At 37.2% G+C, this 25,730-nt stretch overlaps 1 protein-coding gene across 3 annotated transcripts in view; it reads right to left on the reverse strand.

The window, feature by feature from the left end:
• Window positions 1-24,925, reverse strand: part of LHX2 (LIM homeobox 2) — a 101,475-nt gene extending 76,550 nt beyond the window's left edge. Inside the window, exons 1-3 of one of the 3 annotated variants that reach the window (XM_044058370.1) lie at window positions 24,225-24,925; window positions 4,900-5,102; window positions 3,523-3,905 (exon numbers count right to left, since the gene is read on the reverse strand). In XM_044058370.1, coding sequence (XP_043914305.1) covers window positions 3,523-3,905; window positions 4,900-5,099 — 583 coding nt within the window. In that variant the 5' untranslated portion in view covers window positions 5,100-5,102; window positions 24,225-24,925. Of the gene's footprint in view, window positions 1-3,522; window positions 3,906-4,899; window positions 5,103-5,852; window positions 7,819-7,860; window positions 8,827-24,224 lie in introns of those variants that run through there. The other 2 variants (XM_044058367.1, XM_044058369.1) reach the window with 2 other exon arrangements.
• Window positions 24,926-25,730: the final 805 nt, after the last annotated feature.

The raw sequence follows: 25,730 nt of genomic DNA on the forward strand, positions 1-25,730 counted from the left end.
ACTTATTAATTAGCGTCATGTATGGATGTACAAACACACACTTTGAGCAGGACGTTTTTTAATAGTGACACACAAGACACGAGAAAAAGTTTCTACTAAATTAGAAATAGTTAAAAAGTAATTAAACCATGTAAACACTGTTATAGCTATAATTGCTTGAAACAATTACACGTTAATTGATTTAAATTAATTCATATTTTATATATTTATGCCTATTGTTATGGGATAGAAAAGTGGTCGAATGTTAATAGTCTGATATCTGGATAAGTGTACGAGTAATAATTTTAAGATATTTTTAGGATGTTTAGAGTTGGAAATTAGTAAAGCAGTATGTTCTAAATATAATGGTGTGCAATAATGGGTGAGAAAAGCGGATGATGGTGACTCACAAAAACAGCAACGTTAAATGTAAGCCTATCATCTTGAGTTAATGCTCATTAAACGAAAATATTTTACTCTTTCAGGTTTATTAAATATAGCCACACAGACATGATTGTTTATGCCTTTTAACAAATGCCATTCCATTTTCATCTGTTAGTATTGTCTCCCCTGGCTAGATTACTCCAGGAACGTAGCTTTTTCCATGTGAGTGAGTGCAACACACATGAAGCTGAAAATGGGTAGGGGGTAAGGGATTAACACAGGGCAAGAAGAAATTCTCTATAAGGCACTAGGATAATCGATGAGGCATAACTAGTCTTTCTAATATTCATTTTAAGGCAGTATCCCAAACCAATGGCAACAATCACTTTTGAAAAGAGTCAGAATCATCAACTTGATAGAGAACAGGAGAGGGAAAGGACTATCGTTTAGTGCGTCAATGTCCTCTGATGGGGTATCATCTCTGTTTATCAATGTATTAGTTATTTAGCAATATGCTTATCGCACTGCATAAGATGCGGAAGACGATTCTGCATATGCACACTACGAAATATATGGGGCAAAATTCCAAAGTGTTTATATATATATATATATATATATATATATATATATATATATATATATATATATATACACACACACACACACACACACACACCATAAAGAATTTCCTCAAGCAGATATCTTACCTGTTTTGAATCAAGTAAAACTGGCGATGGTCTTGCATTGAGAGGCGCTGAAGATACTGCTAGAAATGACTTTGTAAAGTCAGTTGCATGTAAATTTTATGTATGCTTGTCAGCACTAGTTTTGCATAATTGTGTTTATTGCTGTACATGCGTAAATAGTGTTTTGTTTTTCAACGAAAGTATTGTGATAAAAAATATGGAACTGCTTTCAGCCACATCCTTCTTTGTTTTTTCAGTCCTTATACATTTGCTACCGATTAATCTAATTTTACTGAGTTGACAAGCCATCATTCTCAACTGTATTTTTTAAAATATTGCCAGTGGTGCTGCTTTTTTATTCCGGTATGTCCTCTCATTTCTATTTTCTTACTCCCACCAAGTTACAGTAACAAAAAAAATGTGACTTCCCTCCACCACAGTGAAGTTACTCCCCTGAAAGCATTCTCAGCTATCCATTTTAAGGTGTATTCTCACGGGACATGGCCTGAAAATGGCCACATCTGCTGTTCACTATAGCCATCGTATATGTACAGCAAATAGTAAAATGTTATATTTGCAGAATTCCTAACAGTTAACTAATCTCCTGTAACCAATATGTCCGTTAAAACAGTAATATAAAGAACGGCACGTCATTCATAAACGCCAGGTTACAGATGCCATTTGTTCTGTTATACATACCTTACTGCCTGGTCGATTAGTATTAGAGGCCTTACAGTAATCAGTGATACAAGAATTAATACTCTCAAAGTTTAATGTTCAGCATTTAACAAACATTTTTAGTCAGTCAGCTTTTTGCAGTAGCAGTAATGCAGGCACTTTTAAGTACCCCTCCCCCCAAAAATAAAAATAAATAAAACTTAATGTACACTGGCTACAACGCTTGGAAATAACGTTATTCTAACAAGGACTTTAATTCTAACATGTACATGATCTGAAATCCTATTGATCCAATTTCGAATTGGCTGGAAATAAAGTCCCCTCTTAAAATGTATTAGGGCTAACTCTGTGCCCTGAATAACGAGGCTGTCATTGTTTAGGCTGTTCTTTCCAGAAGGAACTAACTGATTTTAGAATGGAACACCCTTGTAAACATTTTCATCAAAATTCAGAAACTGTTTATCATCAATATAATGCTGCTGTTAAAAAGAGATTACTGCAAATGATTCCGTAACTAAAATACTTCCAAATGAAAAGTCCTGCCCTCACAGTCGAAATATTTAATTTTATCATGGCTACATAATGACGGCGGGGGGATAACCAAACCATAAAGAAGCGCAAGCCCCCCCCCCCCCCCCAATAAAAGTAGGGGCAACTACGTGTTATGCCCTGTTAATGATCTATCAAACAGCTTTTGCAAACACCAGAAACTGAGTAGAAACTGTTTCTGCTTATATTCCATAAGTTTTCTTTTTTTATAACTATGGTTTACAAAATAAAGTGAAACAAAGGCTGCTTAGACGTTCCGTTTGAAGTTCTACACTGCCTTTATATCACAACAACATCAGATACAAATCAGTATTTTGTATACTGTGAGCAGAAGCAGTTGCAGCATCCAAGCACTTAATCAAATACAAATCAGTATTTTGTATACTGTGAGCAGAAGCAGTTGCAGCATCCAAGCACTTAATCAAATGCAAAGCTGGCTAGTTAATTAGTTGATTGTCGAGGCTTAATTATTTTTCTGCATCTCACTCTGAACATGTAACTGAAAAAACGTAGTTGTCTGCTAAAACTACTGGCATAAACTTCACAACAAGCAAAAAATAAATAAATAAATACTGAAAGCATCGGTGAACTGTTCGATAATCAGTGAACAGAACAAGATGAAATGTGAGCAATTACCAGTAAAAACTGGCATAACCGTGTGTGTCCGTAACTGGAAGGACCTCAAAAACAAAATGTATACATATCTCATCCATCTGTTAAGCCTCAGAAAAAAAGATTATCTACAGCTTTTACCCATGTTATGATTTTTTTATGAAGTTATACAAATGGTATATCTTTTAAAAATAAGTGGTGTTATACAAATGCACTACCTACTTTCCTTTGTTTATTCCATTCAGGAATTGTAGTGGCTACGTAATTCATACAGTCTGATAAATGTACTAGAGTATATATGCTAATGTATACCTAAGAAGTACCCCTGATTAAAACTTTGATACCAAATATTCAAAATCAATGTGTTTCAGACAGGAAGAAAAGATACAGAAGGAAAAAAATGGTTTCCCACTTTCCAGTTTGTTTTGATCACATGACTTCAAAATATTTCTCTTCTTTGAAGAGAAAATTGTTAGTTTTCAGTCAGCTGCCTTTTTGCTGTGTACACTGTTTCACCAATAACAGAATTACTCTATTGCAAACTAGAATAGGTACAAACAAAAGCAGCACGAGATGGATAGATAGATGGATGGACAGACAGATCACTGACTTTAAGAGAAGCAAATGTACTTACCTGCATTATAGGCCGCTAGATCAGCACCGGGTCCTGGGCTTTTCCTTTTCCTGGGCCTCCCTTTCTGTACTGTCCCTACCCCGTTATAATAAGGTAACCCTAGTGTGTTCGCACTAGCAGCTCCCAGTCCCGAACCCTTGCTAGAAGTCACATCCGAGTGATTGAAATGAACTTGGTATTCTCCTTGTATTAAAGTCTCGAAGTGCAATCTACAGTACACCAAGTTGTCCTTCATACCAAAGTGGTCGCCCGTGGTCAGCATTTTGTTGCAAGTAGTGCAAGTGAAACAGTTCAAGTGATAAACTAAGTCTCTGGCCCTCATTACCATTTCAGATGCAGAAATTCCAAGATGGCATCGAGCACACCTTTGTACTGAAAATCTCCTAAAAATAATAAGAAAAGATGGCTATAATAAATAAATGGCAATACAACCACAGTGCTACATTAATCAAACAAGGCAAAAACACTTTCTGTACGCTCGCCCACACCCCCACAGTTACATCTAGTTTTACATATCGAAAGTGCTAGCCGTAATAGGTTTAGATTATTGAGGCTGCTATGTTACATACGCTAAGTAGAGACTGATAGAGAACTGCAGAGGCAAAGAGGCGGTATGTTGGCCGAAGAAGAAGACAGACTTTTTATTATTATTTAACAACAACTGGAGTACAGCACGCTACTTCAAAAGTTAAAACTACAAGTAAGACATATTGTCTTTAAAACAAAGGAACGGAATTTAAGTGGGCTTGGTACTCGCCACCACCTTTAAAAAACTGATAAATGTAAAATAATAATCCCAGTACTTACAAATAATACCGGGGCAAATATAATCTTGATTAACTATAGAGCCATAGCCGCACTCACAGAGTGCAGTTAAGATTAAGAGTTCTACTTTCCAGACCAAAACAGAAAATTTATGTGCATCTCTTTTTGATGACTATTCGAGTCCAATGTCTGTGAATATGCTAGCTAAATGTAAGTTTCGTCATAAAGACCAAATGTTCCAAATTACTTGTATTATGCAGGGGAAATTAAAACCAGCAACATTTATCCAAAGCCGTAAAATGACAGTGAGTTTTACTGCCACTAACATAAAACTTTTTAAACACCAATAAAAAAAAACTAATTTCAAAATGTCATATCCATCAGATACAGATAACATTAAGATTTCAACATGGAAAAAACAAGAAAGAAAGATTCTTCCTACTCTCTGTTGTTGTTCTAAGAGGTGACTCCCCAGGTACTTATATTAAATTCTGCCTCAGTGCACATTTATCTCTCTGGTGTATATATGATGCAACCTGCACTAGTTGTTAGCCCACGCTCCTTGCACACACATTACCTTAAGTGAGCTCTTGTAAGAGGGCGTGCATGTACCTGTAATAGTCCTCCTTGCAGTAGATGCTGCCGTCCTTGCTGAAGCAGGTGAGCTCCGACTCCAGGTTCAGTTTACATTCACAGCATTTCAGACAGCGCATGTGCCACTGCTTGTCTACAGCCAGGAGGTAATAGCGGTCCGAAATCTTACCACCACACCCAGCACACAGAGCGATGCGATCGCTACTGATAGAAGGCATGGTCTGAAAAAAACAAAACAAAGATAATCAGAAGAAAAGGCAGCAAGGGATGAAGATGCAGAGGCAAATAATGGTCATAGACTTTAAGAACTCTGGTGCAGTGGATTTCAAAAGTCTTACTTTTAATTTGTTTTGTTCACCTTCATGAAAATGTCTAATCGAAAGGGCGCACACACACAGATGGATTGACAGTTAGACAGAAATGCAGATAAAGCAGTACATTCGTCAGTACCAGCAATATTAAAGCCTAACAAACACTACCTTCTAATTAAAATTAATCAGGCTGGAATATTTTAAACTGTTATAATTCCAGTATACAATAAATAAAATATGCAGGCATTACCCTATATACACTAAATATAATGCAGCAATGTGTTATGTTCAAAATAAAAACCAAGACCTGTCTATAAGATGCAAATATTCTAAATAAAAGGTTATTTATATATATATATATATATATATATATATATATATATATATATATATATATATATGGGAGATACAATTGCAAATAAATTATATCACGTCAAAAATCTCCTTCACTTGATCTGGAGAGAACCGCTAGTATTATTTTAAAGTGTATGACTCTAAACTACCTGTACATGTAGAAACAGTTATCTGCATCCCTGATATAACCCGAAACACCATGCATATACCTTCACAGAAGAGTTATACTAACCCCAGTTCTTTATTTGTATGTCTGCACCAAATCACTCAGTATACAAATTAAAAAGGAAGTAAATGAGCACTCACCAACAAGAACACTGAATGTTTTGAATTAGTATAGGATCCCAAGTACGCAAATTATTTAGGCAGCTTGTTACAGACGTTTGTCCTGCGCTTAATGTATACGTGTGACAGATAGATGGGAATGCAGAAGGTCAGACAGATTAAAATAAGTTGAAATCCCTCCCCAAAATAACACTGATAATAAATAAGGCCAATACACTAAAAATATAAAAAAATGCTAAAACGCATGACTCTAAAATGAAGTGTGTCTCCAAGATATTTTAAGAGAAACTACGGCTACTGTACACTACTAAGTCATCCCATATTTATTAAGCAGGAGGAAATACTGTCGGGTCAAAAGCAATATAAATAAAAAATAGTGCAAGCACCAATGGCTCCTGACCCCTGCACTAAGTATTAGAATATAGACCTATCGGTAGCCATAGTTTACAGCTAATACAAAGAATGTGAACAATGAGCTGTATTGCCCTTTTATTTCCGTTGTTTACTTTGAATAGCCGTATGGGGTTGTGTTTATATGTTCACTGACTATTTTTAGCAACCGAAGTTAATGGACACATTAAGCAATACAATATGACTAAAACTGTTAATTGCAATGGTATTCGTTTCAAATGAATGAATTATTCTTTTTGGTCCTTATCTTTTTCATTAAGGTACATATAAATGAATGGTTCCAATCAAAGTACAGCACGGTGTGCACCAATATTAGACAGGACAAAACTACTGAAGCATATTGAATGTAAATATTAAATACGTTTATTCGGCATGCAATTCTGAGTGCAAAACACTGCAGATCAATAGTGCCGCGTTATTAATAAGAAGCACCATTGATTTTCACAACAGTTTCAGGAAAATACGTACACATTTTCCGCCCAAACTATGCATTATATTATATCAAGTATTGGAAATTTATTCAGACAAAAATCATGCTAAACATGCATAGTGTCGAAAAGAAAAAATAATCTAGTCAGTCATTACTTATGTATAAAAGTATACATTTGATTATTGAACACATTATTTAGTTCATCACAGCAAATAATAAGTATTTTCAGGATGCAAAAATGTCTGGAACTCAGACTTTTAACAAGTTAACAGAACAAAATAAAGTGCATCTGTCTTGGGCAACATTGCATCCGTTACTACCCTCTTATTTTATCGGGTTTTTCAATTTGCAAGTTAAAATGTGTTGCCCTGTATGCCGAGATTTAATCAGCATTTCTTTGGCCAATAACCTAACCAGCAATTAGTTTGAAGAACGTCTGTGACAATTAAACAACACGGACTGGAATGTATTGAATTAAAACACGTTGCAACTACAGTCACTTTTCATACAACGCTTTAATGTTAAAATGCTGTCTGCGTGATACAATTCGTCTCACATTTTATATTCGTTCTACAGAAAGACAGGAAAATGCAACAATATAAAATACGTGGTGTCAAAAATGTCAATGTGTACTTCGCAAAAGTACTGGGCATATAAGTGAATCTTAAATTATGATTAGAGCAAACTGCGAAGATAACATATGGGTCGCCATTTTTAGTTACTTTTCAATAGGCTAGTTTTAGTAAAGTATGGACGGGTTATTCATTACAAAGTGAAATAAAAACTCTGTTGCCTATCCATAACGGACTAGTACTGCGAGATTTTGCATTATTGGTCAAAGCATGAAAAATAAAATGGTTTTAGTACCAACTGTGTGTCACTTTTGTCTAAACTGTTAGCTTGTCTTGACACGGGTGAGACAACCACCGTGTAGTATTACTGTAGAAAACCTTAAAAGTAAGCCTAATTTTAAATAAAAAAATTGTTTAAAATTACACTTCATTATCTGTCTGATTAAACATTATGGTGCAACAGTCAAAAGAGGCATTAATTCCAATCAGTGCTAGCAATAGAAAACTGGTAACAGTGATCCTCCCACCCAAAATACACACACACTCATACTCGCTCAGTGCAGCCACCTCAGTGACTTTTAAGATGCCAACTCCCCCTGCCCGTCTCGGCGCCTACCGTCTCCGTCTCCCCCATGTCGATGACCGAGCTGATGGCAGCTGATTCCGTCTTGGGCCGTCTCTCCTGCATCTCGTCAATGATTCCATGCAACTCTCCCCCGGATAAGCTGTGGAACAGCATGGCTGAAAGGCCCTGGACGTTGCGTGTCTTTCTTTCTTAGGAGCTTGGCAGCACTTCCAGAAAACAGTGGGGGCTATAGCATGCCCAATCTGCAGATCCAATGGCCGCCTGCACAGCCCTGTCCCGGCTGGTAGCAGCTATGGTATGAATGTGCGTTTGTGTGTTCTGGGAATATATTTTTACTGTTCATAAAAGTCCGATCCTAATTTACAGAAGTATTGAATGCTATTCAATATATTTTTTACAATCTGATTCTTCTACTTGGATAAGGTTCTATATACAACAGCATCATGAGCAGGGTATGATTCATTAGTAAATAAATTTTAATGCTGTACAAAGCTTTATCTTCTTCTGAGATTTCTCTCTCCTGGGTCTAAAAATAAAGAGTTTAACAAAATATATTTATAACGGAATTTAATGGATGTTACGGACTAGAACGAAGGATGAGCAACTATGCTGCTTCGATGTTGGGATGCAGAGAATCGTTGTGGTGCAAACCGTGACAGACCAGTCTAAGAGAATAATGAAAGGGAAATTGAACTAAAAGTTCAGTCGACGCTAAGGCAACTGTACGCACACATACACACAAGTGGTGCCACTGGGTCTGTGACGGAATAGCTTGTCCAGAATCGAGGTATCCTGCTGGCCCTACATCCTCTGATTGCTGCTGCTATTGCAGAGTCGACCGTGTTCCACGAACCACTGAAGCTGCACGCTTTATCTTTTCACGAGTTAGTCTAAGTCTGTGATATGCGCGATTGCGCTATTAATTGGGGAGGAGGAGGAGTTGGCACCTCAGCTCTTAGCTCCCCTAAACCCAATGTGTGCCTGACCGATTGCTAATGCTCCATAGAGCCTGCAAAACCCCAGCCTCCGCGCCTTTTCTACGGGTGATGCTACGTCACGCCCTCCTGAGTTCTAATTGGTTGCAGCGATATCACGGGGTTCTGATTACAGCAGCACGGGCGCTGAGTCTGTAATTATAAACCCTGCAACTTCTGTTTTATTTTGCAGTTATTTCTTTAGTATCTAGGTGATATTGAGAGACTTCTGTTTTATTTTTAGAATGCTGTACGATATAATGTGTTTAGACATTATGTGGCTTCGCTTTTTAAAATGTAGCATTGCATTCACATTATTTGCGGACGTTAGCTAGAAAAAAAGTAAGCCTCTCTTTACATTTAACACACAACAGTGTGGATCTGGAAAGCATACTTAAATACAGAATTATAACCGTGCATAATTAGAATTGCCAAACAACGGCAAAATCCTCCGTTTTTGTCACACTTAAAACTGTTGCAGTTTAGTTTAGGTTCAAGATGGTCTTCCATGGGGATGAGGATTAAGACACAAGGGGTTGCCAGCCCAAATCACCAGAATTCTCTTATTAATAGAATCTCTGTAAAGACTTAAAAAACGGTTACAGTCTGAGCCTACCTAATTCAAACGCAGCGATATTTGTCATGTGAGCTATTAGCTAGTTTGTATGTCTCAAATGTCCCTGACTTTGGCTCAAATTTTTGTTTTGTCCGTCCTTAAATCGGTGGGGTTTTTTTGAGAAAAAGTAAATAAATCAGTGGATTAATGTGTAAACCATGTGTATTGATATTTCACTTGTCTAACAATTTTTTTATATATATAAAGATCAATAAGCTTGTTAAATGCATTCCGAAAAAAAATATACTCAAGTTGTAATTTTAATTCTGCCTTGGCACATTTTGTGCGGAAGAGAAAAGTGGGAGTGCTAGCTTTCACAGTGTGTCTCGCGATGAGAGATTTAATTATAAAACACAAAAACCTTTCATTAGGGAAGTATAAAGGAGGCTAATCTGGCGCCTGTGGGATGTATCCAGAGCCCATGCCAAAAGAAACTAACAGTTATGGCCAGGTTTTACAAGTAAATGTGCAGAGTTAACAGTGCCTGAAATGGGGTTGGGGTGGGGGGCACACACGCATCTCTAGCCTATTTTTGTAAATGTTAATCGGGCTGGCTCAATCCAAGTATATTACTCTTACTGCTTTTTACAGAAAACGTTTATCTAGTTGACTTTGGGAGAGCTGCCCTGCAATAGAGCATGCAGTTTTACCTTTGCTTGTAGTTTTAACAGATGTGTATTCTGATTCACTGTTACTACCGATCACCTGATTTATCCAGACTATCTTAGAGGAGAATCTACAAACGAGCAGTAAAACATTCAACAGCTAGTTCCCGGAGTTATTGGAGCTTTCCCGAAACTGCACTATTCCACAGGCAATTATGTAAAAGGAGGCTAGGGTGACAAAATACAATATGTATGCAGTGTTGTTTAATAGCTCCCAAAATACCTGGTTGTAATCAGAATGTATGCAGTATGATGATTTTCCGTTTCAGAAAACACATTTACAAGGCTGAAGTGATGACATGTGAAACATGGTGTCCAATAATTACTTGCTTGAGGGTTCTTCAGTGGCCCCCACTTCCAAATAAAACACCCACCAAGCCTCAGGCAAGATCGGTTAAAAGTTCTCTGCAAATAAAGAGAAGGTGGTAACTGCTGAAGTTACCCTGTCTGTTCTCCTAACTGTCTCAGTTTCAACTGTTTCTCTTCTTTCCTCCCCTTGCCTAGTTATTTGTCTGGGACTAAAGCACATTTCTTTATAATTTGGCCCTTACTAAACAACCATGCTTACGACTTTTTATCGTGCTTTTTATGTAGTATGCTGCAGGTGAATAAATAGCAGGTTTCATTTTTTAAGCCTGCCTCTCTTCTTGCAAACGTCATCAGCTCCACTACCATCTGTTACCTACCAGACAAACAGAGACCAGCCACATAATGAGGTACTAGCATCCTGCAAGCGCCCGAGACTAAATCCCAACAAAAGATGGTCGGGAACGCCTCTCTTTAACAAAAGGACCTGGGGCTGTCAAGCTTATACTGCTAATTGTCGGGTGTCAGTTTGGGCGCTGCCGGGTTCAGCCTAGTCTTGCTGTTTTAGTTTATAATTGAAACCGCTAGAGAGATAGATGTGCATATAATCAGACAGACAAACGTAGCCACAAAGGGAGAGACATGATGTATTAGATCTAATAACGAAAAATAAACAATGCACTTGTAATGGAACTGAAAACACCCGCTTGCTGTATTTATTTACATTACCGCATGCAATGTAGTGTTATTACTTTCAGAATGCAGGGCTGACTGAACCAATGTAATGAATCATTCTTATAGCAGCTAAGAGCAAATCCAAAATTATCAGGCCTTAACTAACAAAGTCTTCCAAAGTCTATTCTGCAGTATATACAGTTTTGTAGCAGGAATGCAAAAGCAATCTGAGTCAAGTGACATTTTCTATCCATACAGCATGAGTAAGTCAGCATAGTTTTCCTTAAAATGTGGTTAATAGTATAATAGCGCAGTCATTGTAGGTAACGGTGAGATGTTGACAACTGAGTGCCACTTGAGTAAGCAACACTAGTATACCAAGAATGGGAGAAGGAAAAAGGAAAGACAAATACTTAACCGTTAGCATACTATAGCATGTTTCCAAATATGATCATCCCTCTCTCTTTTGTAAACAGCTCGATAGCGGTAGATCAGTAATAGCCGATTAAGACATGTGAATTCCATAATTCCAGCTATATTTAGAAACCATGAAACCATAAAAAAAAAAAAAAACATACGTGTGTGTGTGTGTGAGGGGGGGGGTCTCCTTACCAGACAATGGTAATGTTTTTACAGTCATCAACCCTTTTGAACAAAGTATAATACATTGGGTTTATGTTAAACAGGTGTTTTTGTTCTTCTATATTAACATGCCATACTCTCCCTTGGCTAATTTGTCATTATTCCTGACATAAAAAAACAGTGGCTTTGCTGTTCCACAGTAGAAGAAGGACATCATTAAAACTACACTGTTTTAAACGCTTATTTTAATCTTAATGACTTAAACCTTAACTTGTTAACTGTATAATACATCACGTACAAATGTATTGCCTATTGTTTAAGTGTTGTATTTGCATGTAGTAACCCAAAATACGAATTGAAAACATTAATAATGAAATTAATAATGTTCTTGGAAACGGTGCCTACTAAATCTAATCTCATAACAGGAGCTTTGTGATTTCATAGTCCTTATGTATGCTGCAATGCACTGCACAGGCCTTTAGTGGTACTGACCTGGTATTCGGGACATTTGCCTTTCTTTCCCATACACCATCTGCAGTACAGTCTGCATCAAGACAGCCTAAACTCTGTATTCATCCGATCAAACCATCTGCGAATCAGAAACATCGACTTGTTCAGTAATCCCATAAAGGATTATTTTTATTCGACAGTATGATGCAACGTGGTTCTAATAACATGATTTATTCCTATTTGAAAGCATGTCAATCACCGATAAATAAGATCAAAAACTATTACGCTACAAAATTAGCTGTATACTTCATGTGCTACAACTATATTTAATAAAGAGGGAAATGGTTTACAAATAAAATTAGGTTGAAATGCTAAAAAGTCGCTCAGTAAAATATGAGAATGCTTTCATTGCTGTATTAAAAATGTACAGATAGATGTCTTGAGAGAGCCAGTTACAGAACAGGTTTGTCAAGATTTTTATCTGTGATTATGATTCCAGATGTATCAATTCCCTATTGTATATAGGCAAGTGAATTTGACAAGTGACAAGTGTTTTAAAGGTGCTCGGCACACTTTCCGGCAGTGTTGAAAAAATGGTTCTTATATGACTGTACCAAAGCCACTAGGAATGAAGTAAGAACTTTATACACACACACACACACACACACACACATATATATATATATATATATATATATATATATATATATATATATATATATATATATACATATATATATATATATATATACTATTTAAAAGGATAATAACAGTTCGGCGAGGTTCCGACCAGTGCCAATTTTCTGGTTAGTGTTGAACTTGAGCACTGTACTGTGGTGATCAACGCTGTTGCAAGTCATTCCAATTTCTGGCATGCTATTTACCGTTATGAATTCTGGTAAACATGAGCAGACTGATGTTAAAGGAAGAATTATACAGAAACACATTTCCCACACCGCATACACGCACTCACACACTGTGGACTGGCTTTTGTCAGTGACGTTATAATAATCTGTTTAATTACAGTGCAGCTTCATCATTGCCTTATGTAACTCAGTCTGCAATCTCCTTTGTATTGAACTGCATTGTCATAAATACTTTACGGAATATTTCCAACTAGAATGCATAGGCAGCACAAAACACGGTTGTCATATCTCACTCGTATGTCTGCCTTTGCATGGAACTTTGAACTACTAGTTTATTTAGTTTATTTAACTGGGGAAGTGGTCTGATCTCAAGCGAGCCCATTTCAGGCACTAACTGGGAAAGTGGTGTAATCCAAAGTGGACGTGTTTCAGGCACACACCGGAGGATGCATTTTCATGCTGCAGTAAATAAACAGTTACATTCGTATAATATATAAATAAATATATATATATATATATATATATATATATATATATATATATATATATATATCGCGTGCGCGCGCGCGCGCGCACACACACGAGTCAAATGGATCTGGACATTCAGAATTTTCATAGTGATTTCAGTCACCTCTGATTATTAAATGCATCCTAAATAGTTATATTTAATACAAGTTAAAGCTCTATTTCCGAAAGGGCGAACGTTTGTAAAATAAATACATAAGTAAATAAAACAAGGTGTGAGTTGTAATGGTGACTGTAAAGTGAACTGAACTTGAAATATTGCACGTATATACATTATCACATATATACATTATGTATATCATGTAAGTCGCAGAGTTCTAGACTGAGCCCTAGAGTAAATATGCTGTACGTGTTATCTTAAAACTGCTTACGTTTATGTAAATCCTTGTTGCTTAAAGCATAAATATTAATAATACCAATACTACTGCTACTATTATTATTATTGTTATTTCCAGTGGCTGGCTCGCTTCATTCTGCGTCCATTATTATACTGTCAGTTTATGAAGTTAGTTGGAATAGCGTTCCATAGTCTGGAGCCTATTTGAAAGCTGTTTGCTTCGTAGTCTGAATAAAGCACTTTTAAAACGTAGCCTTAACCCTGGTAAGATAGTAGTCAGATATGGGGCAAGGTGTCCTTATTACTATTTAGTAATAGTTTCCTTATGTTTTCCATCCGCCATGTAGCAACTCACATTCTCACTCTCAAAGTTAAAATCAACATGTCCTGTTTTATTTATTATTTATCTGGTGAGCGCTCATGACACCAAATAAAGAGTCCGTTTTTAACATTACTACACTGTCACTCACTAAAGTCTGTAGAGATTACAAGTCTAACAACAACAACAACAACAACACAACATGCAGTGCACGGTGCAGATTCCCCAAGTACATCGTGAAACATTTTTGTTATATTCGCTTTAAGTTTGAGACATATAGACGTCACACTATGCGGTTATTTACCTGTCACACCCCGGCACTAGTGGGGGTCCCCTAGCTCAAGACACAAAGCGACAAAGTTGGGCAGGGGGCTAGGCAGGATGTGGTGAAATTCTGTTTTTAACATTATAGGTAAAGGTGTGTGTGTGTGTGTGTGTGTCGGGAGGGGGTCTACCGTACTATTAAGGGAAAAATCGGGTCATGACTTTTGTTGAAATACAAACCAGGACACTCTGATTCAAAAATATCGTTGTCATCCGATTTTGTCAAAGAAGGAGAAACAATAAATACGCAGTTCTTATGTACGAAAAATACCCCCCCCCCCCCCCCCCACACACACACACACACACACGGTAAAGGCACAGCACAATGTGTGTATATGGGGGGGGAGGGGCTCTGGATTTCAAAATGGTTGTGTTTTAAAGTTTCTAAACATATGAGCCTCGTAAAAATTCACATGCAGATTGTGCCCCTAACATAAACTTTATCTGACTAGATGCAGAAATATTTGCGGCAATCAAGCCTGCAGTCTTTCAGATTTTGTGCTAAAAGATATCAGGAAGTAAAAAATAAATAGACCTCTTTTAAGATTTTCCAGATTTTCTGAGAATGTTGAAGGTTTGGTTTGAAGATTTGAGACAAGATTCTAATGGTTAGCTTGCCTATCCCACTTTAGAAAGGGTTTTGTCCAAAGCAGTCCTCTGGGGGGAAAATAAAGGGTTTTGGCAGATGGAAAGAAAAGGAATAAAAAGCCAAACTGTCTGGTTCAGCTGTAGGAGAAACCAATGAAGACAACGAGAAAGCTTCCCAGAAATTTCACAGCAGGTATCCATGAACTAGCAAATGCAATTCCCAAAACTGCCAAAGAAAAATTGATGGCGGTGTAAGCTGATAAGTAGTAAAATAAGTTTTGAGGGATGAAGTATTAGATAATGGGGCAGAATATGGATGCTTACTGGCATAGAGGTTATACAATAAGCAGGCACATGGGCCCATTTTTTATAAAAGGTAGCAACTGATATTTCAGTTTGTTCTTAGCACTAATTCCCTCTTAGTGCATATTTTGTTTGGTGTGTATTACTGTGTTTCACATCCCTACAATTATTATATATATCATTTTGTAACTGTATATAAATTGTAGACTCTGAAGCTTTTCTCTTCAGTCCTTTCTGAAATGGGTTTGACCAACTAGACTCCCAAGTGGACATTTGGTCAACATATACAAATAGTAAATATATAAACAGTAAATTGTAAATACAATACTTACATATTTGGCATCATATCTTCTTATTCTTATTTATGATAGTTTTATGAGCAAACGTTTAGTGGGAGAAGTTTTATAACCATGAGCCAAATGGCACAGACTGTATAGAGTTTCACAATTAATGATTATAGCTCTTTACAGGCTATTAATTGTGTCTGGAATGGTGGCAGATACTTACCAGGTTCTTTGTCCCTGATATAATTTATTTAGGAGGCAGAGGTGGGAGCCATTTCTAAAAGCTCATCTCTTGGAATTACAGACATGTTGTGCTGCTGACATGGATTTTTAAAATATGAGTTATGAGCTTGGCAAATATGCTGAGGCTTTTCAACTTCAGCTTTGTATATTTTATGTAGATGGATTTTGTAAGGGGCACAGCGGGCATCATTCATGTTTTGTTGCATGCAGTGATAACACAGTATGAGACAGTTGCAAACAAATGATATCTTATTATATTTTGCTAGTCCATTCAATCTCTTTCAATGTGCCTTTTGTTAAAGATATTAGGTGGTTATGGGCTTGGTCCCAGTTTAGGAGAGAGATGAATGTTATCTTAACTAATCAGATATGAAAATGCTTACCAACTGTATTATTTCTTCATCTATATGTATGGAAGAGACAGAAGTGTCCACTTTCACCTGCTGTTATATTGGTACTGGGAAAAAAAGCACATAATGGAATGTAAGTACATTGTGTCTTTTAGTGTCAAGTGGAAGGTCCTCAAAATACTACATTACACCAATGACCGTGTAGTGTTAGGGATTATGAAAGTCTCCCTTCCAAGGTCATCAACAATTATAAAGACGTTTAAAGAAAGGAGCATACAGACTGGCCTTGAGTGGGAGTAAACTGAGTGCTTGCTGGTCAGCTGGCAAAACAGCAAGTCATCCATCTGCACTATCAGCAGCCTGTATTTGACTAGTAGCATTGGTTTCAAAGAGACAGTAAAGGAAGGGACAAAAATAATGAACCTTTATCTGCTTGCACCTCCCAGTGGGGAGGATCAAGGGAGCAACCTGGATTTTATATCCCATGCAGAGGATGGAGATGAGACTGTTAAGCTTACACAAGGGCATGACTTCTTGTGGCCTATGTTGCTTACAAGAGGAGGTGGCATCACCATGCAAAGTTCAGTCTATACCTACCTTAAGGTTACTGCCAGGATGCACAACAGAAAAAATGTAGGTGCAAACAGCAAAATGTCCCTAGCTCTGCAACATTAGTGAAAGGCATGATTTCTTTCACAAGTGGGGGACAATAGACATACAGAAATAAAGAGGAATTGTGCCTTTCACCATTGTTAAATTACTCCCCCCCCCAACACCACCATTCCTATATTGACAACCTTTTTCTATCTGAGTCAGAAGGTGTTTTTTTAGAATTTACATGGATAGCTATCAAACCCAGACAGACATAACTCAGCAAATGTTGGATAGTGGAATGGTAGTATTTTTTTTTTCTTCTGAGGATTGCTGTATAAAAAAAATAATAATCTCTCCCTTGTTTTAGGGTTTTGGGGTGCATTCTAGTCCGGTATTATTCTTGTTGCCAGGAAATATTAAAGTGATCTAGCAGTGGTTTAATCTGACCTGGGAGGCACTGTGTGTGTGTGTGTGTGTGTGTGTGTGTGTGTGTGTGTGTGTGTGTGTGTGTGTGTGTGTGTGTGTGTGTGTGTGTGGATCCAATGTGTTGTTTCCAGGCAAGAATATGAGGTTGTGGAATGCCTTTTATAAACTCTACCAGATAACATTTTGTTGTGTACACTAGTTTTTGATCAGGGATCAAGTAGTGAAAGACTGGGCAGAGTTAGAGGATGATGGCTGAATGTTCTGGCCATAACATTCTGGATACTGAAAAGACTTTTAATATTTTTGGCAAATTGGTGGTGGTTGCCTTAGTGTCTGAGGCACAACGCCACTGTGGAATTCTGAGATGGTATAGTGGACCAATGTAAACACATTCATCTGAAGATCATAGAAATAAAGTGAGACTAGTTGTGAGAGCTCTCTGGAATTTAAGAGCAAATGCTTATTCTTTTCTTCACTTCAGATATATGTTAGCTGTTGGATCTTGTTTTGTACTGAGTTTTTTCAAATACACCATGTGGCAAAAATTATTAGTCAGACACCATGTATATAATATGTTGTAATAGGCTTCATAATGGGGTATTGTATGAAGAGATTGGGTACAGGCATGTTGGTGATGTGTGTGGGGAATTGTTGGCTCCTTTTTTTAGTAAATGAGGGAAACAAGTATGCCATTGAAATGGGAAAGAAATCAGGGATGAATTCAGGGCAGGAGAAATGTTCTTGAATACACTCCATTAGTTGGTGTAGAAACAGCAGAAGAATCATTAAGCTCTTTCAAAACCAACACTCATCTACTTGTTGGAAATGTAAGAGGAGCGAAGCAAGAAAACTTCTCTTTTAATGGAGCATCTGGTAGGCTTTTTCAATGTATTTGTACTAATTTTCTGAGTACAATGTTAATTTTACACACACTGCTAATGCAGTGTGGGATCAGATGCCTGGCAAGTGTATCTATATGTGTATATCAACCAAAGCCAAAGAGTACCAGGTTCAAGGGTGAAGTGGTTGATTTTTGCTATTTGGAAGTATTCAATTGCATCTCATTGCGTTTTCAAAACACTAAATGTAAGGCATTCTTTGGAAGACAAAATTCTGCACTAGCACAAGGTAAAAGCATAAAAGGTCAGAGAACCCCACTTGAGTGTTATCACTTTCTTCTAGCAGAACTCAAGCTTTCAAACTGAAATGGAAATTGTGTGTGTGTGTGTGTGTGTGTGTGTGTGTGTGTGTGTGTGTGTGTGTGTGTGTATACTTTGAGCAATGTATACACTGAACAAGAAAGTATATATATATATATATATATATATATATATATATATATATATATATATATATATAAACACGCGCAGTCATTGTATTGGCCATATGAAGTTTGCGTGTTCAGACCTTTTTCCAACAAATTAATTGTTCTTTTCAATAACTATGCAGTAATGAAACAATTAGTGCAGGACTAATGCATGATGTTTTAATTCGTTGTTGATGTGCTGGAAATACCTTTACTGGAATTCGGAGGAGGAAATAGCTATCAGCAAGGCATAGCAGGCCGATGTTTTAGCAACGTTTAGGTCAGGCACATGGGAAATATTTCATTCATCTGTTTTACCGCTGCCCCCTCCTCCTTACGATGTATCTAATCTTTAGATCAGTTTTATTTTGCCCATACCACATCAAAAGAATCGTCAGATTCCCTAGATTCACGTAAAGATCTCTGTTCAAGTCCTTTATTAGAAGCGACTGAAAGCATTTGTGGATTTTATAGGTGTATTTAAGAAGTCAAGGGGTCGTCTGCGGGAAGTCTGTCTGCACTAGACATTTTATTCGGGGCAGAGGTGCTGTTAGAACCTTTCCTTACCACACTCATCATAGCCACACCTTATTAAGCAGTAGCTTACATCCAAACCAGTACTTTTGGACAAGTAAATACTTAAAAATGCGTCTCTTTTTCATGCCATGTTCAGTTTCTGTTTGTAATATAAGCTTTTTTTCTGTATCAGACGCTAACGCTAGTCGATGGTAAACAGACTGGTAGTGTTTTGGCCCAATATGGTTTTGATCTTAATGGGAATAATGAACTACATGATGTGAAGTGTGGAGGGAGGGATTACACAAACCCGACTGTTGAGAATCAGTCATCTGTAGCTAAAAAAGCTCAGGATTCGGAAATCCTGATTATATTGTTCCAGATTTATTTAAAAATCTGGATTGCCGGTTAACCGATCAAGAATGCACCTAGACTTCTTCTTTCCAAAGCTCTTCAACTCTCGGAGGTTCTTAGCTCCACTGGAACTCAATGAATAATCCAGAACTCAGCGAAAAGGTTGCTGCTTTAAACAGACACACTAGAGCCATAGAGACAACGAGTTTAAAACATTGTTCTAAGACATCATTGTCGTTAACTAGAACCCACAGCAGTAATGACACCATTCAGAAATAGTAAGACAGTGTGGATTTTCTCAAGCTCTAGCACTGAAACTGTAAATGTCGGTTAATAAACGCTATTAAATGGACGCATTAAGCAGAGCCCATCCACTGTTTTCAAAGGCAAATGTGCACGTAGCAAGGAGATAATGTAGCACAACTAATTATTACAATGCTGGCTTTAGTCTAAACAGCTAAAGATGGATATATCACTTTCTAGGATTCAGTATATACTAAATAGGGCACAATTGTCCATGAATACTTAGAAAAGTGCATTTTCGTGCATACTGTTTGTGTCTTCTGTTTCTGAAGTGGTAATTATATATTATTCTAAATTACTTTTATAAACAACATTTTATCTACTTCCAAAGCTTATTACACAATGCCACCTGCAATGAAAAAACACAAGGTACTGCCATCAATCCGTCTCAACACAAAGATCTCTCTGACTGTACATTATCATTAATTAAGCCTCAATTGAACACTTGAGCATGATGCCTGCTCTGTAATGACAGATAGCAGGGACACATTTCTAGGATACACTGACAAAATATGTTGCAGTGAAAAAGAGTGTTCAAAATACATTCATCCAGCCATCCATACAAAAAGATACTTATTTTCCTTATTAATCCACGTAATAGTACCATTTCATTAAGCACTAAGGCTTGCTGCAGTAAGGATGTAATGTAGCCTCCTTACATAAACTACTTTAGAAATAAAATACATACCCTGAGAACTCGTTCCTACAAAAGAGTCGGTCAATAGGACATTTATACTTGCAACTGACACGAACTGCTTAATTCATATTTTATATCTGGTTTTAAAGATACTGAGATATATTGTCTCTGTCTGATTCAATTCGTTCTATCTAGTAAGCACAGCTAAACATTTCAGGTTGTGTTAATGCAAAGGATGCATGAGTGTTAATATTAGATTCCGTGTCTGAGAAATAACTGAAGTGGGAGGCGATGAAGACAGAATCAACAGATATACTGCTCCAGAGCAACTCAATAGCCCCTTAAACATATCTTGTACTCTGATCACTACGCTCTTCTTATATTTACTACAACCAGTAACTCTCAAGCTAAAACATATTAACAAAGTGACAGTTTGATTAGGGGAAGGTGAAATGGATTTACTTTCGGTCAGTGCTAATTACTACAATTTTCTACTCGTCTTTATTTTTGCCCATGCTTGTTTTTCATTCGTTAATTGTTTCAAGTCAAGTGTACCTATATTTTGAATGTATATCTCACTCATATTACAAGATGTTATATACAGCAGAACAGGGTGCTTTAAAAACACCCCATTGAATTACTAGGGATGTCCGTGTAGTGCTCTTTCCCTGGCTTTTTAAACGAATCACTTGGGTCCAAGTAAGGTTATTCACCTCATTTCTGTAACGTTTTTATTCTACACCACAACTCGTCTTCCTCTCCCCTAATTATGTTTATAAAACAATTGTTTTCATCTTTGGACCAGTATCACATGCTTAAACCGTCTTTGTTCAGATATATTAATCCAATGAGAAACGTGATACAGCTGGTAGCTGAACAGAATTGTCTGAATAGTCAGAAACATCTTTCACAGGGGAAAACATCATACACACTGAAGTCAGGTATTCTGCGTATGTACATCCTATCAGATGTTTTGTTTGTATTGCCTTTAAGATGCTGCACTTGTACTCAAGCCATCAGCTACTATACAGTGGTGAATAAGAGCATGCTGCTACGGGAATACGCGTACTACCTGCAAGCAATGATGCCAAGAAGTCAGGCAGTGATGTTGTGTACTCGTGAGCATACCTCTCAACTGGCCCTGATTTTTAGAGATATCCCTGATTTTGAGTCAAATTTTAGCGCAGACCCGCTTAATCCCTCCTAAAATGGTGACATTTGGAAACAAAGTGGATAATTACTGTTAATAAATAATTGCAATAATTAGATTTATAAGCTTCTTTTACTTCATAAAATGGATATTAATTCACATTTTCTTATTCTGGCAATGTCTCTACTTAATAGTACTAATATTTTACAAATGTCCCTGATTATGTCTGGATTTGTCCCTGACTGGTTGAGAGCTATGCTTGTTTGTATAACATTATATACCTGTATACGTGCATATATATATATATATATATATATATATATATATATATATATATATATATACATACACGCATGCATACATACACAAACGGTGTGTGTGTGTGTGTGTGTGTGTGTGTGTGTGTGCGCGCGCGCGCGTTTGCTTGCGCGGCCTCGGCCCCCGCACATTTGCTCCAATTAATTAGTACAAAACTTAGTAGCTTTGTCTGTCTGAGCATTTTTACGTCATCACTGAACTATAAAATTAGATTACTTTCTGTTGTATTGTGCATATTCTGTCTCCGAGATACTGTAATTGTCAATGCCCATTGCGTTTGCCGATGTTAAGAGAAACAGTAACACTTTTAATATTATCAGCGGTCACTGTCAGTCTCGAACACAATACCACACTAACAGTACTATTATGTCAGCTGAAAACTTCTGGCATTAAGGTGACAAATAACTAAACACGACTCATTATTTGTTGGCACTGCCAGCAGCGATTTTCCAGCCTTGAAGCAGCCTTACTGCTTCATCGATTCGAAATAAAGTTATATATATATATATATATATATATATATATATATATATATATATATATATATATATATATATATATATATATACATACACACACACCTCTTATTTTAGAGTCAGTCTTTACCGGCTGCCGATAAAGGTCACCACGCAAGCACAAACATGAGTTTTTTTCTCACCTGTTTTTGTAGAAGAAAGAGGAAACGTTGCATGCTTTCACCTAACAATGATAGTGGTAAACTTGATATTGCAAGATTTTTGGAGTAACTTATAAACAAATAAATATTGTCGGTATTCTATAACGCAATAATGCCTTTAAAATTAAATGCTCCTACGTATTTTCGTTAACTTAAGGGAGCTAATCATTTGCAGAGCAGTGACATCTGTCTTTTTAAGCAGTCCTTAGACCAGTGTTTTAATTAAGTCAGTGGGACCACTGCAATATGTCTGGCTGGCTGTCTAGCTGTGTCTGTCTACCAACCTACCTACAGAAATATTTTAAAATGTTTCCATGCAATCCTCTTGGAAAAGTAACACCTTTTTGCAGCCCTTTTGTTATAACATCGTTCGGCAATGCTGCTAGCTGTGATATGTTAGGGGAGATTTACTTGGAAAGGAACAGACACAGGCAAATGTCCATGCACTGTAAAGCCTTTCGCAAGCAACAAAAGACTTAAAAGCGTGTTTAGTAACAGCATATTCCTGGTTGTCTTCCGTCTGTAAAAATATAGATTTTTTCCACACTGGAACATTAATCGTACCTACTTTACTCCCCCAAATTAAATAATGACAGCTCTGAGCGTAATTGCTTGCAACATCTGTAGCTTCAAACACTCCCTCTTTCATTCCAAGTACGGCTTTCGTATGATAGTATGAAATATGATATGTAATGACAGAATGCATGACAGTTGTCCACAATAAATGGAAAGTAAAGTCTAAGAACACAAGCAGCATTTGGATAATTATCATCCATTGGGCAGTCAATCAGGCGAAGAAGGAAAAATACAACACAAATCCACAATGGACTTACAAAACAAAAGAGACTCAGCTTGGCTCGGGATTAAGCGCTCTAAAGCGATCTAAACGCTTTTATATATGAAAGGAGTGGGGTCCCAGCGGCCCTGCTCCCCTCACACCCAGGGAACCCTTTGTGGCTACGGACAAGGTGAAAGCGTCACATGCATGATTATTATTACCGGGTTAGCCATACAGAAGGCTTTGAATGAATGAAACGCGTAGCACATTTTTTACTTTTTCCAAATTACAGTTCAGAACTAAAGCAGCATTTATTCATTAGTAAAACCATTTACTGACAAAACCAGATTTATGTTTTAAAGCCAAAACAGCAAGCAAACACTGACTCTTCAGCTTTGAAAAAAACGTGCAAGGATGCATTAGATCCAGTCGTTTGGAAATATCTGAAAAGTACACAGGTATATACAATTATATGACTTTTCCTGATAATCACAAATTAAAGAGGTCATACAACACAACACGGTTATTCCTAATTCATGTTATTAGTAATATGGTTGTAGTTGCTGTTATTATAGTTTCAGTTATTTAGCCGATAACTTAGGTTAGAGTCGAGGTATAAATTATACTGTTTATTAGTACTGGTGGCACACTTAACGCACTGCCTTCCATAAATTAATACAAATCCTCATAATCGGATATGTATATTATTTTATGCAGAAACATATTTGTAATCAGAGGCCGATTTATGTAATGTGATGCTACACACATACCATCTCTGTATAGGGTAATTCTACGGGCTTGCATGAAATATGATATTACAGGGATAAGCCTAGCAGAAATTAATCACTTGTGCTAAATCTTCACACTCTAATAAATTTGCAGTTGACTCAGAATCACATTCTGACACCCTTGGATAAATGATGCCTTACCTTTTGTCATTTGCCTCTAATACCTGCAGATCCAAGTATCTTCTCCCCCCGAAGATGGGGGTGGGGTGATACCACTAAACACACGTACTGGTTTTCAGATCGCATACAGAGAAAGCCAGAGAGAATTTGTGATCTACATCATCTTTCTTCTTATAAGACTTTGGTACTGATGACCTTTGACCTGATGTGCTGCGTCAGTCTGCTGCCCTTAGCTGCACATTCATTTTTTTCCCAGAACCGTTTCTTTGAACTTTGCAAAGTGGTTGTGGGAGCAGTACTCTGTCTTTCACTCCCTTTTTCGCCGGTGACATATCAGTCAGGGTTTTGCTCCTCTAGGTCTTTCACCAATGATGCTGCATCAACACTTTGTAATTTCCCTCCTCCCGCTTGCTCAAAATAGTAGTTACCTGTGGTCCCAGACAAAGTAGTTGGCTCACTTGCACTTCCCATACACACAGACTCAAACACGCACCTTGACTAGTAAACCAGTTGTGTCACTGGATTACAAGTCCATAGCACAGACTTTCAGAAAAGTAACTGCAACAAACTGATGTGTGGACAGTTCTAAAATTGTTAGCACTATGCTTCATCTGGTTCTGCGTGCACGCTTGGCACACACCCTGCGCTCATTCAGTGTGTCAAATAGAACCGTATATGGATCAGCAAGCTTATTTCAATCTCCTTAGGTTGCGAGCTGCATTAAGATTCTTTAAACGCTTATTCATTCTCTGTCAGTCTCAGATTCTGACGAAAGTCATAGATAACATAATTGTTTGAACGGTGGATCCGCTACGTTAGGACCCCCCCCCCCCCCATGCTGTGAGCCTAGATTTGAATCATAACTTTGGTGCAAATTACTGTAGCGTATATCTCAGATTCTAAAGCAACCACACCTTCTTATAAACGTAAGTTTAAGTCATGACTCTAAAGTGGCCTCGGTAAACCGAATTCTTCAGAAGAAGCCCAAGACTGGAAACTTGAATTATTGTACTTTTCCGTGGTCACTAATTTATATATCACGGACCCTCTCTAGCAATATGATTTATTGTAACAATATGCCTACACAAATGGTTTGCCCCTGATTAAAGTAACAACATCGCATTATTGCTCACAGTTTCTGGGGGTGTGATTATAGATGTTGCGCCATTATTTAAAGTAAATGTGAAGAAAATGCTCTGGACAGTGGCCACCAACTACCTTATGGCTAAAGTATATGGTCCTGAAACATTATTCTTTTTTGACATTACTTAATGAATTAATTGTTCCAGATACTCCACTTTTTCACACATTTTGGTGTGTGTGTGTCTGTGTGTGTGTTTGGGGGAGGGGTGGCGGTTGCACTCTTAATATATTGCATGCAACTGCCATTGCATCCAGCAGTTTCTAGTTAAGTATCAACATCTAAAATAGGGACATATTTTAAATATTGCTCTTATAAACTTAGAAAGTTGCTATAGTAACAGGATTTGTTTCAACATACATTTATGAAGGCTTTAAAGTCTGAAA

The sequence above is a fragment of the Protopterus annectens genome, chromosome 16.part0 (assembly GCF_019279795.1).
Source record: "Protopterus annectens isolate FY-2018-M chromosome 16.part0, PAN1.0, whole genome shotgun sequence".
Taxonomy (NCBI): domain Eukaryota; kingdom Metazoa; phylum Chordata; order Ceratodontiformes; family Protopteridae; genus Protopterus; species Protopterus annectens.